Source organism: Colletotrichum higginsianum, chromosome 5 (genome assembly GCF_001672515.1).
Source record: "Colletotrichum higginsianum IMI 349063 chromosome 5, whole genome shotgun sequence".
NCBI lineage: Eukaryota > Fungi > Ascomycota > Sordariomycetes > Glomerellales > Glomerellaceae > Colletotrichum > Colletotrichum higginsianum.
In genome coordinates, this window is record NC_030958.1 from 3,371,640 (window position 1) to 3,387,666 (window position 16,027).

Below are 16,027 nucleotides of genomic sequence, written 5' to 3' on the forward strand. Positions count from 1 at the left end.
GTTGTTCCGGTCATGTGGAGGCGGAGGAGGTATCATGAGTTTGTATCTACGCACAGGCCGGCAAATCGTCACTAAACTTGACCACCAGATCCAGTCCTGCTCTCCTGAATGTTGCTCCCGTCACCATTCGGAGTTTCTCGGCCGTCATCACCGCGGGCGCCAGGCCAACGCACATCACCGCACTCCTCCTCCCGTACCAGGCTCGTCGCGAAGTTCCTCTGCCGCGACGACCGCGTGTGCTCGAGCATGGCGCGCCGGAGACGGCGCATGCCCTCCTCGTTTCCGTCGGCCGCGGCACGCCTGTGGTCGGCCATGATAGCGGCGTGCTCCTCTTCGTGCAGCCTGCGGTTCTGGGTGTAGTTCTGGGACCGGTGGCACGACGCGTAGCTGTCGTTGATGAAGGCGGGCTGCCAGCGCTCGCCTCCGCACCCGGTACCTGCGCCGCAGTCCCGGAGCCGGGTGCGCAGAGTGTGGCCGCAGGACATTGTGGTTTCCGTACCTTGACACATGGTGTGGGTTCTGGCCGATTTGCCCCTGCTATCTGGTTTGCGATGTTTCCAGCTCTGGGCATTCTTTTTCTACACTTGGCGGATAAACCGTCTATTAATAATCGACGGTCCCTATCAAAAGTCATTGTTCTGCCACAGAAAGGCTCTGCAATCTGTTCGCAACCCAGGTCTTTTGTCTCGGCATGTGACGTTGTGACATTTTTTGTGTCAAAGGGAAAGCATTTGCCGCTGTGGTAATCTTTGTTGGACCATGTTTTGAGGCTTAGGAACTCAACAACGATCGGCAGGGGACGAGTGAATTCAAGGGGATGTTTAGTATCTCGCTCAAAACAGTGGCCTGTTGTACGTTCAAAGTCCACATGATCAAAAGCTTGAATCACTTGTGGGCGCATATGGCGGGAAACGATTGTCGCATCAGGCGACGCTTACAAGAAGGCCGTTTTCCATATTAGCCCGCTACTGCCGCGCCCCACTACCGTCAACCAAGAAAAGGGGATTGCCAACAATTCATTGTCAATCTGCGCGAGAGCTTGCGGTCATCAAGCTACGGAGTCTTCCGGGGTCCGGAGTTGCTGGGCCCCGGGAGTATCATCCTCCGGAAAGCGCACGGCACGCCGGGATCCCGGAAGTGGTACCGGAACACCTCTAGCAAGCAGATCTGAGGCAATAGTAAGTTCACTTTAGCTTCCCAGAAAGCTGCCTGTAGACTGAAACCTTGCCACATCCATGGATCGTTCAGGAGCTGTCAATTGTGGGGGTCGGCCCAAGTGCGACGTTGACCTCTCCCCACGGGGAGAGAAGGAGAGTCATGAGCTTAAGGTTTGATGTGCCCGCCTTGATTCCCACATATCTTTCTCCGCGACTCCAGAGTAACGTTTCAACGGCCACGTTATATTTCAGAGTCCGCCTTTCCATACTGATATGAGGCACGTTTCCTCCGAGGCTCTCAATGGGGCCCCAAAGTCTTGTTTACTCTTTGTTGTAACAACAAGTCCGTCTCCCCGCCGAGCGCGCGAGTATGTATGATTTGCCCCAGCCTCTGATTCTGGAGACCCCAATGTTTTCCATACATTCAAGACCGAAACCCTCTGGCACATAGCAGGGCCATTGCAAACCGAAAGCAGACAAGCAGACCGAGATACTACGGCGTGATGAGTCACTATCCCACCATCAACAACACCTAGACGTCTCAGAATTGCAGTCTCTGAATGGATTACCGAAGTTCGGATGTAGAACTGAGTCCATCGTCGCCAATGCCCCGCGTCGTATGTCGTCCAAATTGCCGCTTCCAGATATGCCAATGTCACGTTCCATCGGAGAAACCGGCATGCAACACACCAGCTGGGCGGAGCCTCAAACGAACTCCTATTCGTCGTCAAGGTGAATCATCCTCGCGGGTGGCGCCGGGATGCGAAGCGCCCCCCCCAAAAAAAAAGCCGGGGCAGACCCAGTTTCCTGGATCAACGCTCGAGCAAGGTGAACGAATCAGCGCACGATATCCGATCTCAGCTCGAGCCTCGTTCCCACATGGATCACGGGTTTGGACTTGTCACCCCAGAAAGATGTGGCCCTCCGTCTCGAGAAAAATACTGGATACTGCGGAGAAGAAGACCAGGAAGAGGACCCTCAGCTTATCTTCTTGTGTCGTTTCCCCGCTTGGTCACCGCGTTGTTACCATGTTGTATCTGCTAAGAGGAAGAGGAAAAAAAGGGGGACCGTTTCTCGCGGGAAACTTTCGTTGAGAGATAGGAGGAATGTGGAGAAATCCATCGTCCCATCACGTTGACCTCGACTTCAACGTTGCCGTGTCTCGTGTCATTCTCTCTCTTTTCTAGAATCCGCTTCGCCGAACGACCATTGTAGCGGATGTCACGGTGAACCGAGAGACGCAACTCTCTTTTAACCCCAAGCACCTGGCTATTCGTGAAGTGTTGAAGAAGACAAAGAAGACGAAGAAGTTTGCAGACAGCCGTCTATTCACGAACAACGTTGTCGATAACCGAAGCCGGACGGACCATCATGAGCGCTGACGAACCCCGCCATGTGCCTAATGAGGCGCCACTTGACGTTGAAGTTGTCGGAGACTCAGATGTCGAGGCCGGAGAGGATTCTAAGCTCATGAAACTGTACTCGCACCCTTGGACGCAGTGAGTAACGACGGGGTCTCTTGATGCATCGCAACCGCTGAATCTCGCCCCAGGATCATTCTCATCAGCTTCATCTGCTTCTGTCTCCCGGGAGTAAGTGGCGCCCCCTAACACACAATAACGCAATGCATAAAGCTGACAGACGCACAGATGTACAACGCCCTCACAGGTCTTGGCGGTTCCGGTCAAGTCGACTCGACCGTCGCGGCCAACGCGACTGTCGCCCTCCTCTCCACCACGGCTGTGGCGGCGTTGTTCTTCGTCGGTCCGATCCTCGCACTGGTCGGTCCGAAGATCGCTTTCCTCATCGGCGGCTGGACGTACGCTCTCTATAGCGGGAGTCTTCTTAACTTCAACCGTAAGTTTCTCCTTCTTCCTTTCCCCCTTCCTCCGGCTCCTGGTCCTCACTAAGCCAAACCCCAAAGACAATGCAAACGGCCCCTTTGTCATCGCCGCCGGCGCGATCCTTGGCATCGGCTCCTCCTTCATCTGGATCGTCCAGGGCGCCATCATGACGACATACGTCCACGAATCGCAAAAGGGGCGCGCCATCGCCGTCTTCTGGATCATCTTCAACCTCGGCGGCGGCGTCGGCTCCCTCGCGGCCTTTGGCCTCAACTTTTCCTCCACCACGGGCACCGTCAACGACGCAACCTACATCGCCCTCATGGCCATCATGCTTTTCGGCTGGGCGCTGGGCATCTTCATCTGTTCGCCGAAGCGCATCCGCCTCGCCCAGCTGCACGCTGCCACCGAGACCGAAAACCACTCGATGCGCGGCCTGCTGGACATGACGGTTGCAACGCTCTGCAACTGGCGCGTTGCCTGCATGCTGCCGCTCTTCTTCTGCGCCAACGTCTTCTACTCGTACCAACAGAACAACGTCAACGGCATGACCTTCAACATCCGCACCCGCTCCCTCAACGGCGCGCTGTACTGGATGGCCCAGATGTTTGGCGGCCTCCTCATCGGCCTGCTCCTAGACCTGCCCATGCTCGAGCGGCCCGGCCGCGCCCGCCTCGGCTGGGTCCTCCTCTTCGTTACCGGAATGGTCACTTGGGGCGGCGGCTACCAGTTCCAGAAGTGGCAGGATGCCCGCCACGCGCAGGGCCTCATTCAGGACGTCGACTACACCCAGGGGTCCATCTCGACGGGGCCCATCTTCCTGTACATCTTCTACGGCGCCTACGACTCGCTGTGGCAGTCGTACTGCTACTGGCTCATGGGCACCCAGTCCAACTCGACGGGCCGGGCGGCCGTGCTCGTCGGCGCCTACAAGGCCTTCCAGGCGGCAGGCGGCGCCATGGCCTGGAGGATCAACGCCCAGCACACGAGCGCCATGACGCAGCTCGCCATGAACTGGGGGCTGAGCATCGGCTCGTTGGTTCTCGCGCTGCCGACGGTATTAGCGGTGACCAAGAGCACCAGCGTCACGGAGGAGGCTGGCGCCGAGGCGCCCAGTGAGAAGACCGAGGAGAAGATGGTCGAGGACTCATAGGCCTGGAGCGGGTGCTAAAGTGAAAGTAATATACGTCCGAATAGACGTATCTCTATACAAAAAGAGACGTGTCTCTGATTCCCATGCTCAGTGCAGAGCAGTTGTAGTGGCAAACTGTATCACTTCTTAACGTCAAAAGCATCTTATCCCGAGTGTTGCTACAAATCTGATCGACCTTGAGACGTAGGAATCTCTCGAATGCCTCCGGTGGCCATTATGTACGACGTGGCTAGGACTCAAACTTCTAAGTCAAGATGACATGTACGATTTCAGAAGTAGCGGCTGATGAACGTGGGCGACGCAATATCTCGCCATCAGCATTGGATTCTACACAGAGTGACGAAGCAATCTTCATGCTCTATTCTCTCCCTTGGGGAGATGATGCCCCGATATCACCAATCGTTAGAATTAACACAACCCCTACCTTTTCATTGGTTCAAGTTCTTACACAGAAACGCCATCACTGGCTGCTTCCCCCATCCCTCCAAATATGCTTTCGCATACAAGTCAATAAGTGCAAAAGGAGGAGACCACGTCCCACCACTGGCTGTCCTGACGGTACCACTCGGCGTTCCACTTAGAGAGACTCCAAGTCTGATGATCCGGAATGCTGTTTCCTATGTCCCAAGGTTTACCGACGTCGAAGTTGCAGCGAACAATCGACCTGGGGTCGTCTTTGACAAGGTCTCTCATGGCTGCCGGGAAATCCTCATAGAAGTATCCATAATACCCCCTCATAGAGAACCCCTCCCTCCCGCGCCGATCGAACCAGGAAAGCACCAGATGGTCACGACGCTCCTGTGATGCCGTCCACGCTAGCTGCCACGCAGCATGCCGCTGGACTGTCGACTGGAAGACGTGGGAGAAGTGCTGCGAAACGGGGCCGCTGCCGTCGAGAAGCAAGGAGAAAGACGCGGCGGGCATGCCGCCGGAGGGGAGAGCCCGGGCTTCCACCATCCATCTCGAGACACGCTCGGTCATTCTCGACATGAACATTTTGGGAGACTGTACTGTCTTTTCGGCCGGGAAGAAGTTTTGCCACAGTTTCAACCGGCGTTGGATGCGAAGCTGGGGGTTCTCTTGGCAAAATGGTATGAGACCTCGTCCATGGCATTCCGGCAAAGCCACGGCTTCGTGATCCTCGTCTAAAACAACGTCGCGGAGCTGCATGCGTGAGGCGGCGGGCAGGGATCCCATAAAGTGGATTGCTACTGCGACGGCTGAAAAGCGTTGGATGCCATCAAGAATTAACCGCCTCTCAGTTGTCAATTTAGAAGTTTCGTGAAGATTTGAAAGCAGTCTATCCATGTCGTCTTGGGACGGAATGACCCAGTGGTGAACTGGGCATGGTAGTGTACGAAGAGCGCTTCTGTGAGCGAGCCGCAGGATATCCAGTGCGTCCGGGTTGCAGAGCGACAGGGCCTGGAGTGTGTCCCTGCAGAACTCGCGGTAAACCGACGGCACTTCGCCATAGGAATACTGGCCAGGGAAAAACCGAAATAGCCTCGATCTGCCCTCAGGCGGTCGAGCAGAGGAGCGAACTGCGGGTATCGACGTTTCAGTTCGACATGTGCTTCACTCGTGACGTAGTGCCCGCCACAAAGAAAGAGAGAGTCCTGCTCTTTTTCGAGATAGTGGACAACGAAATCGAAGTCGACGGCGAGGACCCCAAGATCTTGTGAGGTGACCGTCTTGAATGTGATGGTGTTTGCGCGAAATGGGAGGCCTTTCGTTTCTGCGGCTACCTGCCTGCAGGTGAAGATGAGATCGAGGTCGATGCGGCGACTGAAGACCCCTGAACCTCTCAGCTTGCCCCTGAGGAACGATTGAGAGTCGCAGACATAGCCACCGGCAACGGCGAAGTAGTGCTCGTAGACCATGTCCCGCAGCTCCCAGGGGAGGGAAAAGAATCTGAAGGAGGAGGCCATCTCTTTGAGAAGATTCGGGAGCCGTGCAGGCCTCAGGATGTGTTTACAAAGAGGTGATCAAGTAAGCAGGCCATTTTTGATGTGCCGGGGAGAGCATTGTGGTCTTCTTATGTGTTGACGACTAGGTTTTGCTTGCTCGTAGGGCGATGGAGGCAGTTGTTTGATGGAGGGGGGGGGGGGTTTGAGCAAGGCTTTAGGTCGGAGCGAGACAGGAAGCCGATGTTGGAGGGTATTTGTGCGCTCTAGGTTGCCGTCACTGATAGAAAAACCCCTGGGTTATAAGCAACGATACCATCACCCGTAGCTGTCCTCAGTAGTAGTGTTTTCTCTCTCCTTTTTCCCCTTCTTTTTGATAGCTGCGCCTCTCCAGATTGGCTATGTAAGTTCATACGCACCATTGTCAAGTAGAAGTCTATAGGACCACCTTTTGTTCGCTTACCTTAGGTAACCAGTTTATAAGTCTTGATGGTTTCCTAGGTCTTGAGAAAGTTTACTCGTCCAGCACAAGCCCCACGTCCACCATTGAGCGACTTAAGATGGTACCGAATTCGTCAAGACAAGAATTCCGCATTTTCAAGCGGCAATGTTGAATTCCTTACGCCTGATCATCACAATGCATTATATTATCAATCTCGTCTACTGTAAATGTCAAGGGAGAAAGCCGCGCATGCTGGGTTTAAATCCGACGTCGGCAGGCCCCAGTAAATAAGTTGACCTGCTTGTTTCTGTCAGTTCGAGAATAGCAAGGAATCATGTATCAAAAGAATCGCAGGGAGTGAGATACGCATTTTGCTCTACCTATAGTACGGATTTAGTCAGCGCGCCGGTGCATTTAATACGGAAAGAATAGGGTCCGGGGACGGACGTCGGAGACCCACCAGCGGACCGGCCACGGCGGCGCTCTTATCGATAAAGACGATACCGCTGCATTGTCCCAAAATAGCTTAGTGAGGGGCATCTCCACCAAAAATTTCCTCTTAACCGACGGGGGTCTGGCGGGCGACACCACTGACAGTGATCGTTTCACGCTCGACGAGCTTGCCGGAGACGACATTGTGCTTCTCAATATTTCGAACGTACCAGACCATCCCTCTCACTCACAAGCACCAAAAAAGAGAAAGACAAGATAAGAATCACAATGGGCACGAAGAGAGAAAGAGACGAGGCCAAGCCGGCCGAGGATGTCAAGATGGCCGACGACAGCTCCGACGATGAGGTGAGATAGGCGGCGGTAAGACGCTCATCTTCCCGTACGACTCTACTCACACGGCCCAGGACTTTGATGTCGTCAACGTCGACTTTGAATGGTTTAACTTTGACCCCGAGATCGACTTCCAGGGCACCAAGACGCTGCTGCGCCAGCTGCTCGACGTCGACTCGACGCTCTTCAACATCTCAGGCCTCGCGGACCTCATCTTGTCGCAGCCCACGATTGGATCGACCGTCAAGGTCGACAGCAAGGAGAACGATGCTTACGCCCTCACAACGGTGCTCAACATCAAGGAGCACAGCCAGAAGCCCGAAATGGCGGAGCTCGCCAAGTACATCATCGACAAGGCGCAGACCAACGCCGCGCTCGCCCCGATCCCGCAGGTTATCAACGGCGGCGCCCAGGTCGGCCTGGTTATTTCCGAGAGGCTCATCAACATGCCCTCCGAGATCGCGCCGCCCATGTACCGCATGCTGATCGACGAGGTCGAGGCCGCCGTCGAGGACAAGGAGCCCTACGAATTCACGCACTACCTGATCCTCTCCAAGACGTACCAGGAGGTCGAGTCGACGCTCACTGAGACGGAGAGAAAGGGCAAGAAGGCCAAGGCCGACGCCGCCATGTGGCACTTTCACCCCGAAGACGAGGTATTTGTCAAGCACGCGACGGCGCACGGCTCGTTCCAGTTCACCAACGAGGAGAAAGCGGTGGCGGACAGCAAGCGCGCCTTCCAGGAAATGGGTGTGAAGTCGCATGGCTACCTGATCCTGATCGAGGCCAGCAAGTGGGAGGGCGCGGTCAAGGCGGTAGAGCAGTACCTGAGCCCGCCGCAATAGAATACCAATAACGAAGACATCATTTTTGAGCCGTTCTAGATTTTTGTTCTTTTTAGTCTTTCTATTTTTGTTTTCTCTTCTTTGTTGTGTGTCGTCATCTTTCCACAAGTCTACTCTATGGGCTCTAACCTCTGCATGAGGTACTCAACTTCGACTTCCTTGGTCAGGGGTATCACAAAGTCCTTGTACATGGCAACGACGGCGTCGGCGTCAATCTTGGCCTGGTTTTCGGGGCCGGCTCCGATGGAAGGGTCGGTGCCGTAGGTGAGGACCTTGAGGCGGAGGCGCTCAAGGACCTTCTTCTCGACGGCGGCGTTGGTGATGGCGTCGGCGATACCGTCGCGGTCCTCGGCCTTGATGAGCCTGGTGTACTTTTCCGGGTCGGACTGAAACTTGGACTCGGCGACAAACTTTCCAAAGTGTATCCTGCGCGAAAGGGCCTGCAGGCAGGCGATGTCGCAGGTGGCGGAGGAGCCGTAGTTCTCCTGGGACTCACCGCGGTCCTCGCGGCCGAAATCGGGGCAGAGTGCGGGGAGGAGCTTGTCGACGTAGAAGTCCTTGATCTGGCTGTTGACGTTGACGTCGTTGGGGTGCAGAATGCGCGGGTAATGCAGAGGCTTGAGAATCTGCTTCTGAATGGCCTCGGGGAAGAAGGGGTACTCGTCGGGGGAGTCGTAGCGGCGGATGATGGACTGCAGCTTCTCCTGTTCGCGGAGGTACCAGTCCATGAAGCTCAGGTCGCTGTTGGGGATGTTGAGTGCACCGGGTACGTAGATGGTTTTGTTGTGCGCAAACTGGGCTCGCTCGATCAGGTGGAAGGTGATTGTGTCCTCCAGACGGCTATTTCGCGTTTTGTTGTCAGCAGGATGGTCGGCAAGTCAACGGACGACTTGGGGGGGGGGGGGGACTAACATCAACTGGTACCGGATGCGGGACAGGTCCAGGGCCTTGGAGGGGTCGGATAAGTCGATGAGAGAGTCCATTTCGTCGTCAATTGATTGGAAGCCTGATGTGTAGTCGTAGACGAGCTCTATGGAGTTGTTCTGGTGCGAAACAGGGGGTTGTGCCTCGGGTTGGAGTGAGAAACGCATTCGGGCAGCTTATCGTCAAGTCACGAAAAACCTTGGGTTGGGGGGGGAGAAGATGCTGGCGCCGAGGCCGATGACGCTCCAGTCGGAGGGAGCAAAAGGGGGAAAGTGCCAAAATTCTCATCCCCCCAGCTGTTCTGCAGTACAAGGCTGCCCATCTCGTTCACTGGACCTGCATGTTCATTTTCCCATAGTGCACATGGGTGGCCTAAGCGGGCACCAATCAGTGACCCCTGCCATCATTTGCAGGCGGACGCTTCACGGAGCATACAGCACGGCAGCCTCGCACGCCGCTAACGCGCGCGCGGGTCAGTGGTCAGTGGTCAACAGACTCATTGTTGCAGGGAGCTCTCGGGGTTTTAGCGCGTCATCCAACCCCAGCCCAACCCGAAGATGGTCCTAGCCGGGACCAGGTGTGGATACGTATCTGCTTCTCGACCGAGACAGACAAAACTTGACCTTCCATGCATGTCGAAGCACAACCGCAGCTGTTCCCACCACTGTAAAGCTTCGACCTCCCTTCTCCTTTTTCGTCCGTCCTCCACCTCCTACTCCTCCCCCCCTCCCTCTCTCCTGTGCAACCCATCGTCGCGCGTACCGAACGGAGAACGCATACGTACGTACGCATGGCCGCCTCGGATAACGACCAGTATGGCTTCCACGACGATGCGGCCGCCGGAGACGACCAGTCCGTCCTGTCTGTAAGTCACGCTCGCCACCCGCGTGACCAGCCGCCGCTGCCAGTGCAACTGCTACTGTCACCGCCATTGCTTCTTGTGCTGTGCATCGTGACTTGAGGACTGACCAGATTGCGCTACTCGCAGACGCGTGGCATAGAGGCCTTTGGGCGCAAGGTCACCACGACGGCGAGCCATTTGATGGGGCCCCTTTCCGAGCAAGGGAACAACAATCACCACCATTACCATGGCGCCCTGGCCGAAGTCCACAAGCAGCTGCGCCGCCCGACCATCCAGCGCAGCATGTTTTCCATGGCCAAGACGACGCCCACGGACATGGTCCGCTCCAAGCTGTCCACCACCGAGATCCAGCACCGCGCCGTGACCTACTTGCCCGACGAGTTGCTGGCCAACATCCCCGAGGGCGACAATTCCTACTCTCTTTTCCAGGGCTTCAAGGCGAGCTTCCCCGACCTGACCGAAGAAGGTAGGAAGCATCGACGGCGGGTATCGAGAGGCAGGAAGCTACTGGAAGACACCGAACACAGTCCTGGTACGCCTCAGGCGCTTCACAACCTTAAGAAAGACAAGGCCTCGATGATGCACGAGCTGGAAATGCTGGGCGTTCGCAAAAGCATGGCAAGCAGCGAGATCCGCGATATCGACAACAAGATCGCCAATCTGCACGGCATGCGACGCATCATTCTTGACAGACTCGCAAATCTTGAGCAGGACGAAACTTTGCTGGAACACGACCGTAAGCGCAGACTCACCCAGGGACAATGCGGCATGGCGTCTGTTTGGTGCTAACACGTGCTAGTTATGGACGTTGAAACGCGGCTGGAAGAGGCGCAGGACCTCGTCGACGAAGCCGAATCGATCGCGATAAACACACCCACCAAGACCGAGGAAGACCTGGCCGGCGACCAGGACGAAGCGGGATTCATGTCACAATCCGTTTACGAAAAACTGCCATCAGCGGCTGGCACGCCAGCGTCGAAGCCGAAAAAGAGAGTGGTCCGCCGGAAATCAATGCCGATATTGCACGAGCATTTTGAGGCAGGCACCGCCATCAGGGAGATTCGCGCGCATCAAGACACAATCACGGCTCTCGATTTCGACGCACCTTTCGGAACCATGGTTACTTCGGCCATGGATGATTCAATCAGAGTATGGGATCTTAATGCTGGGCGGTGTATTGGCTTGCTCGATGGGCACACGGCGTCGGTCCGCGCGCTGCAGGTGGACGACAACTTCCTCGCCACAGGAGGCATGGATGCCACGATCCGACTCTGGGATTTGAGCAAGGCGCACTACGACCCCCACGGAAGCCAGTACGGCAGAGACGAAGACGAGGACGGTATCGCATTCGAGAACCCCGATGATGGCCCTGTCGAGCCTCCCGAAGGAAGCATGAGAGACTGTCACCTTTACACCCTGTCGTCCCATGTCGACGAAATCACGGCCCTACATTTCAGAAACGACACGCTTGTCTCGGGCTCCGCTGACAAGACGCTGCGGCAGTGGGATCTCGAAAAGGGTCGCTGCGTCCAGACTCTGGATGTCATGTGGGCGGCGGCCCAGGCTTCTGCATCTCTGGGCAGCGAGAGCTCCTGGAGGCAGACGAACCGAGCGCCTTCACAGCCGGCCGACTTTATTGGAGCTCTCCAGGTCTTCGAGACAGCTCTGGCTTGCGGTACCGCCGACGGCATGGTCCGCCTGTGGGACTTGCGAAGCGGCCAGGTTCATCGAAGCCTGGTGGGACACACAGGACCCGTGACGTGCCTACAGTTCGACGACGTTCATCTCGTGACTGGAAGCATGGACAGAAGTATTAGAGTGAGTTTGAGATATTTTGCCTCGTCTATTGAATCTACCCGCTAACTATTGATAGATCTGGGATCTCCGTACAGGATCTATCTATGATGCCTACGCGTACGACAGCGCCATCACTAGCATGATGTTTGATGAGCGGAGGATTGTCAGCGCTGCTGGCGAGGATGTGGTGAAGGTGTACGATAAGGTAGAGGGCCGCCAGTGGGACTGCGGCGCGGGCATTTCCGAGGCCGAGGAGGGTAAGACGCCCGCCGTGGTTGAGCGTGTACGTGTACGGGACGGCTACCTCGTCGAGGGACGACAGGACGGCATTGTAGGAGTATGGACATGTTAGAATATATACAGAACCCCCTTCAGCACAGCGAATCAACACGAATATGACAATCTGGATGGCGTTTGTGAGAAGCGTTGAGGTTGTGACGAGTCTGTTCTATCGACAAAGCCAGCGAATGGATGTGTCTATGAATCCGCCTCCAGTCCGGCGGGAAAGGCGATGAACCTAGCGTCTTCGTTGCACTACTGAGAACGGTTGTTTTCCATATCGGCCGAAAGCGAATCTGATGCTACTCCGACCGTTCATCCGATCTTTATACAAGCGGCAGCCCATCAGACGGAGCGGCCCCACCTGGCGGACTCCAACTTCTAGACGTCTGACCACTCGAAGTAAATGCTCCCCAATCGCACCACTTACAAAGATCCAAATCTCATCATCCCCCAACCACACTCACTGTTACGAGTGATCGAGGCCCTGGAAACGGGAGGCTGTTAAACTAAAAGGGGACGACTCAAGCTTCAACATCACCGCCAGATAAGATGCTTGCCCTAGACGACCCGGATTTCATCCAAGAATGCGTCCAAACAACGGCCTCCATCCACACAGACGCCCACCTCAACGGCGCCTCCGAGAGCCTTTCGCAACAGAAGTCCGTGGATGATGGAAAGTACGGGCTTAAGCTCCTAGAACCGGAGATTTTGCAAACGCTCGAGAATCTCGCGCTCGATGTCTTGACGGTCCACGCGCCAGACGACACATCAGCGCCACGGGACGGCGGCGCCCGTCTTCTCCAACGCCTCGACGAGGAGATCGAGAGAACGTACCGTCGGTTCTACGAGTTTGTGTACGCGGAGCTGCCGTACTGCTGGAGGCAGCTGTACACCGATCTCAGCCTGCTGAAGTTTTCATGCCTCGTGTTTCTGAGGGGGGCCGGGGGCGGCGCCGTGGTCGACAACGACGATGAGAAGTTGATGGACGATCTGGTCGCCGTGCTAGACCGGGCCCTGATCCTCGCCGGCGGCGCAGGCCTCTCACGTGGGAGGAGGACCATATCCAGGCTCCTCGCGCATCTCGACGGCGAAGACACGCTTTCGCTCACATCTAGTGCTCCCCGTCTCCCGGCGTCGTTCCCGACGTCGCGCCCTTTCACGCCGCCCGTCACGAGACCAATCCGCGTCGTCGACGCCATGACCATGCCGGCGTTCCAGTCCTACCTGGACCGCGCGTCGTCGTCCAGCGGGGGCCTGGGTCCGGAGCCGCTGGTCCTGAAGTCGCTGCTGACCGACTGGCCCGCTCTCTCGGCCAGGCCGTGGAGCTCGCCGGGGTATCTCCTCTCGCGGACGCACGCCGGGAGGAGGCTCGTCCCGGTCGAGGTCGGCAGGAGCTACGTCGACGAGGGGTGGACGCAGGAGCTCATCCCGTTCCGAGATCTGCTGTTCCGCATCATCGCGTCGTCCTCGTCGTCCTCGTCGTCCTCGTCGTCTCCCGAAACCCAAACCGAGGGAGAAACTCGAGGGCCGGCGACGACAACGTACCTCGCCCAGCACGAACTCTTCGCCCAGCTGCCGCACCTCCAGAACGACATTCTCACGCCGGACCACTGCTTCACGTCGCCGCCGCCGCACCCGCTCGACCCGTCCGCCGACAAGCCGGAGCTCGCGCTGCCGCTCGTCAACGCCTGGCTCGGCCCCGCGGGGACCATCACGCCGCTGCACACGGACGGGTACCACAACCTGCTCTGCCAGGCCGTCGGCGCCAAGTACGTGCGGCTGTACGCGCCGCAAGACTCGGAGGCGCTGTGCCCGCGGGGTGATGAATGTGACGGCGACGAGGACGACGGCGAAGACGGGGACGGGGACAGGGGGATGGAACGAAAGGTCGACATGAGCAACACGAGCGCGTTCGACGTCGGCGCCGTGGAGGGGTGGGACCCGGACCCAGAGGGCCGCGACGCCATCGAGCTCGAGGAGTTCCGCGGCCTGCGGCACTGGGATTGCGTGCTCGAGGCCGGCGACGCGTTGTACATTCCCATCGGGTGGTGGCACTACGTCCGAAGCCTGAGCGTGAGCTTCAGCGTGAGCTTCTGGTGGAACGGGGATCACTGCGGCAATCGCGGCGACCCGTATGGACGGTCGTCCGAATCACGTAAAGAGTGTTAAGTCCGGTGGATGTGTATGGCCATTTGCCTCTTTATTTTAATTCATTTCTTTTGATAGAATAGATACCCCGCTTCGCCGTAGATGGCCCGGGCAGGCCATGGTCGTATTTCATGTCAAGTTTTTTTCCACGTAAAAATCATAAAAGGAGGAGGGAGGGCATCAGCTGGCCGCCGTCGCCGCCGCCTCGTCCGCATCGGCACTCTCCGCCGTCCCCTGCGCCTGCCGCCGCGCCTTGGCGCCGGCCTTGAGCTTCTCCCACTTCTCGCGGTACTTCTCCAGCGTTCGCGCCATGGTTTTGTTCTCCTTCTCCAGGGCTTCCATGCGCTGTACCGCCATGGCCATCTGCTCCTCCAGTTCTCTATTCCGTGAGCGCAGCACTGCGTCCCCTCCCGCTGTCGACGGCCCGCCACCGACCGCGATCGATGAGGGCGAACCCGGCCGCCTCAGGCGGATGCTCTCGGCCAGCGCGAGGCTCGAGTTCTGCGCCGTGGCCTCAAAGGCGTGGAGCCGCTTGCTCAGCTTGTCCAGCATGTCCTTGAGCCCCCGGTTCTCGAGGTACAGCTCCTCGACGGTGTTTGTTAGTTGCTGTTCGGACCGTGAGGGCTTGCTGCCGACGCGGCGCCTGACGCTGGGTGACAGTGGGACGGACGGCGACTCGCGGGCGTCGACGAAGTCGTCGTCGTCGTCTTCCAGGAAGCTGTCGCCGCCGTGAAGGGAGGCCTCGAGGCGGCGCTTCTCCTTGTCGGCGAAGTTGAGGATGTTGGCGTACGAAACGGTGTGGCCGCTAGTGGGAACGACGTAGAACGAGTCGTTGGGGTTGTGGGCCGAGATGGCGCGGAGGGTCGCGCGCGAGTAGATCTTGGACAGGTCGGGCTCGGCGGGGGCCGCGGAAGATTTGAGCCGGTTGCGCTTTATCGGTGCCGGTTCTGGCGTCTCAGGGGGTTCCAAGGCGGCGGCGACGGAGGAGGCGGAAGATTCCTCGGTGATGAGGGGCAGGCCGGCGAATGCCAGGGGCGCGGAGAGACGATTGATGATGTTGCCGAAGGTGCTATAGAAGCGGGAGTATCCGTCGTCGCTGGGCGGCGGGGAGGTGGGTTCTTCCGCCTTGTCCGACTCAACTTCTCTCCGCGAGGGCTCGGGGTTGCCCGTCGGCGGAATCCACCCTGGTTTGCCAGACTGGTCGAGAACGTTTTGCATCTTGACCTTTGATCCATCCCGCCGAGGCTGCACCTCCATGCTCCCCGGTGCCTGGTCGTTTGTAACGCTCGGCGGGATGGGCTGACTGCGGTTCCTGCTTGATCGGATCCCGCGCGCCGAGGCGAGGTTGCTCGCGATCGACGAAGTCATCTCGCGGTTGGGGTACCGGCGCGGCTGCGCAAGAGATGGCACAGTTTTGGTGGAAGCGACCGGGCTGCCGGCGGAGTGGCCAGCTCCTGATTTCGATCTCGCATCGTGGGGAGAAGAGACGTCGTTTGGGTCGTCGGAGGCTTGTGATTCCTGCTTCTCGTCGATGGTGTCGGGGTTCTGGCTCGCGCGGCGGTCGAGGGGTAGCTTGAGCAGTTCGGAGAGGCGCTGGTGATGTTCCTCGAGGAGTTTCAGGGTGCGGAGCGCTTCGACACTGGTGGTCACGCGGGCGGCGTTGGCGAACTCGCCGGCGGCGAGGGCATGTTCGTTGATGGCGACGGTGGTTTCGGACTGGTGCGTCGCGTTGGAGGCGGCTCTGGCGTGGTCGTGCGCCTGATGGACGGCAGTTAGAGTCAGGAATATATGCAACATGCAGGCTAAGGAAGATGTACCTTTATCAGCGATGACTCGTCCATGCTGGAGCCGCAGCAGTCGGGGTGTCGATGACGGTTCAAGGGAAG

At 57.7% G+C, this 16,027-nt stretch overlaps 8 protein-coding genes across 8 annotated transcripts; 4 read left to right on the forward strand and 4 right to left on the reverse strand.

Annotated features, from left to right (window-relative positions):
• Nucleotides 1-71: 71 nt before the first annotated feature.
• CH63R_07878 (uncharacterized protein) lies at nucleotides 72-485 on the reverse strand (the record flags this gene model as incomplete). Its single annotated transcript, XM_018302852.1, has 1 exon — nucleotides 72-485. The coding sequence occupies one exon, from the start codon at nucleotides 483-485 to the stop codon at nucleotides 72-74; it is 414 nt and encodes a 137-aa protein (XP_018157630.1).
• A 2,043-nt stretch (nucleotides 486-2,528) lies between these two features.
• CH63R_07879 (MFS transporter) lies at nucleotides 2,529-4,154 on the forward strand (the record flags this gene model as incomplete). The annotated part of the gene is made up of 4 exons (XM_018302853.1): nucleotides 2,529-2,656; nucleotides 2,710-2,749; nucleotides 2,807-3,014; nucleotides 3,082-4,154. The coding sequence occupies 4 exons, from the start codon at nucleotides 2,529-2,531 to the stop codon at nucleotides 4,152-4,154; spliced, it is 1,449 nt and encodes a 482-aa protein (XP_018157631.1).
• A 507-nt stretch (nucleotides 4,155-4,661) lies between these two features.
• CH63R_07880 (C6 transcription factor) lies at nucleotides 4,662-6,082 on the reverse strand (the record flags this gene model as incomplete). Its single annotated transcript, XM_018302854.1, has 2 exons — nucleotides 4,662-5,494; nucleotides 5,635-6,082. The coding sequence occupies 2 exons, from the start codon at nucleotides 6,080-6,082 to the stop codon at nucleotides 4,662-4,664; spliced, it is 1,281 nt and encodes a 426-aa protein (XP_018157632.1).
• A 1,138-nt stretch (nucleotides 6,083-7,220) lies between these two features.
• CH63R_07881 (Protein BCP1) lies at nucleotides 7,221-8,128 on the forward strand (the record flags this gene model as incomplete). The annotated part of the gene is made up of 2 exons (XM_018302855.1): nucleotides 7,221-7,298; nucleotides 7,358-8,128. The coding sequence occupies 2 exons, from the start codon at nucleotides 7,221-7,223 to the stop codon at nucleotides 8,126-8,128; spliced, it is 849 nt and encodes a 282-aa protein (XP_018157633.1).
• Nucleotides 8,129-8,238: 110 nt separating this feature from the next.
• CH63R_07882 (Chorismate mutase) lies at nucleotides 8,239-9,219 on the reverse strand (the record flags this gene model as incomplete). Its single annotated transcript, XM_018302856.1, has 2 exons — nucleotides 8,239-8,968; nucleotides 9,041-9,219. The coding sequence occupies 2 exons, from the start codon at nucleotides 9,217-9,219 to the stop codon at nucleotides 8,239-8,241; spliced, it is 909 nt and encodes a 302-aa protein (XP_018157634.1).
• Nucleotides 9,220-9,842: 623 nt separating this feature from the next.
• CH63R_07883 (Mitochondrial division protein 1) lies at nucleotides 9,843-12,063 on the forward strand (the record flags this gene model as incomplete). Its single annotated transcript, XM_018302857.1, has 4 exons — nucleotides 9,843-9,917; nucleotides 10,041-10,650; nucleotides 10,714-11,732; nucleotides 11,788-12,063. 4 exons carry the CDS (start codon nucleotides 9,843-9,845, stop codon nucleotides 12,061-12,063), a joined length of 1,980 nt encoding a protein of 659 aa, XP_018157635.1.
• A 479-nt stretch (nucleotides 12,064-12,542) lies between these two features.
• CH63R_07884 (JmjC domain-containing protein) lies at nucleotides 12,543-14,162 on the forward strand (the record flags this gene model as incomplete). The annotated part of the gene is made up of 1 exon (XM_018302858.1): nucleotides 12,543-14,162. One exon carries the CDS (start codon nucleotides 12,543-12,545, stop codon nucleotides 14,160-14,162), a length of 1,620 nt encoding a protein of 539 aa, XP_018157636.1.
• A 159-nt stretch (nucleotides 14,163-14,321) lies between these two features.
• CH63R_07885 (uncharacterized protein) lies at nucleotides 14,322-15,982 on the reverse strand (the record flags this gene model as incomplete). Its single annotated transcript, XM_018302859.1, has 2 exons — nucleotides 14,322-15,899; nucleotides 15,959-15,982. The coding sequence occupies 2 exons, from the start codon at nucleotides 15,980-15,982 to the stop codon at nucleotides 14,322-14,324; spliced, it is 1,602 nt and encodes a 533-aa protein (XP_018157637.1).
• Between the last annotated feature and the right edge of the window lie 45 nt (nucleotides 15,983-16,027).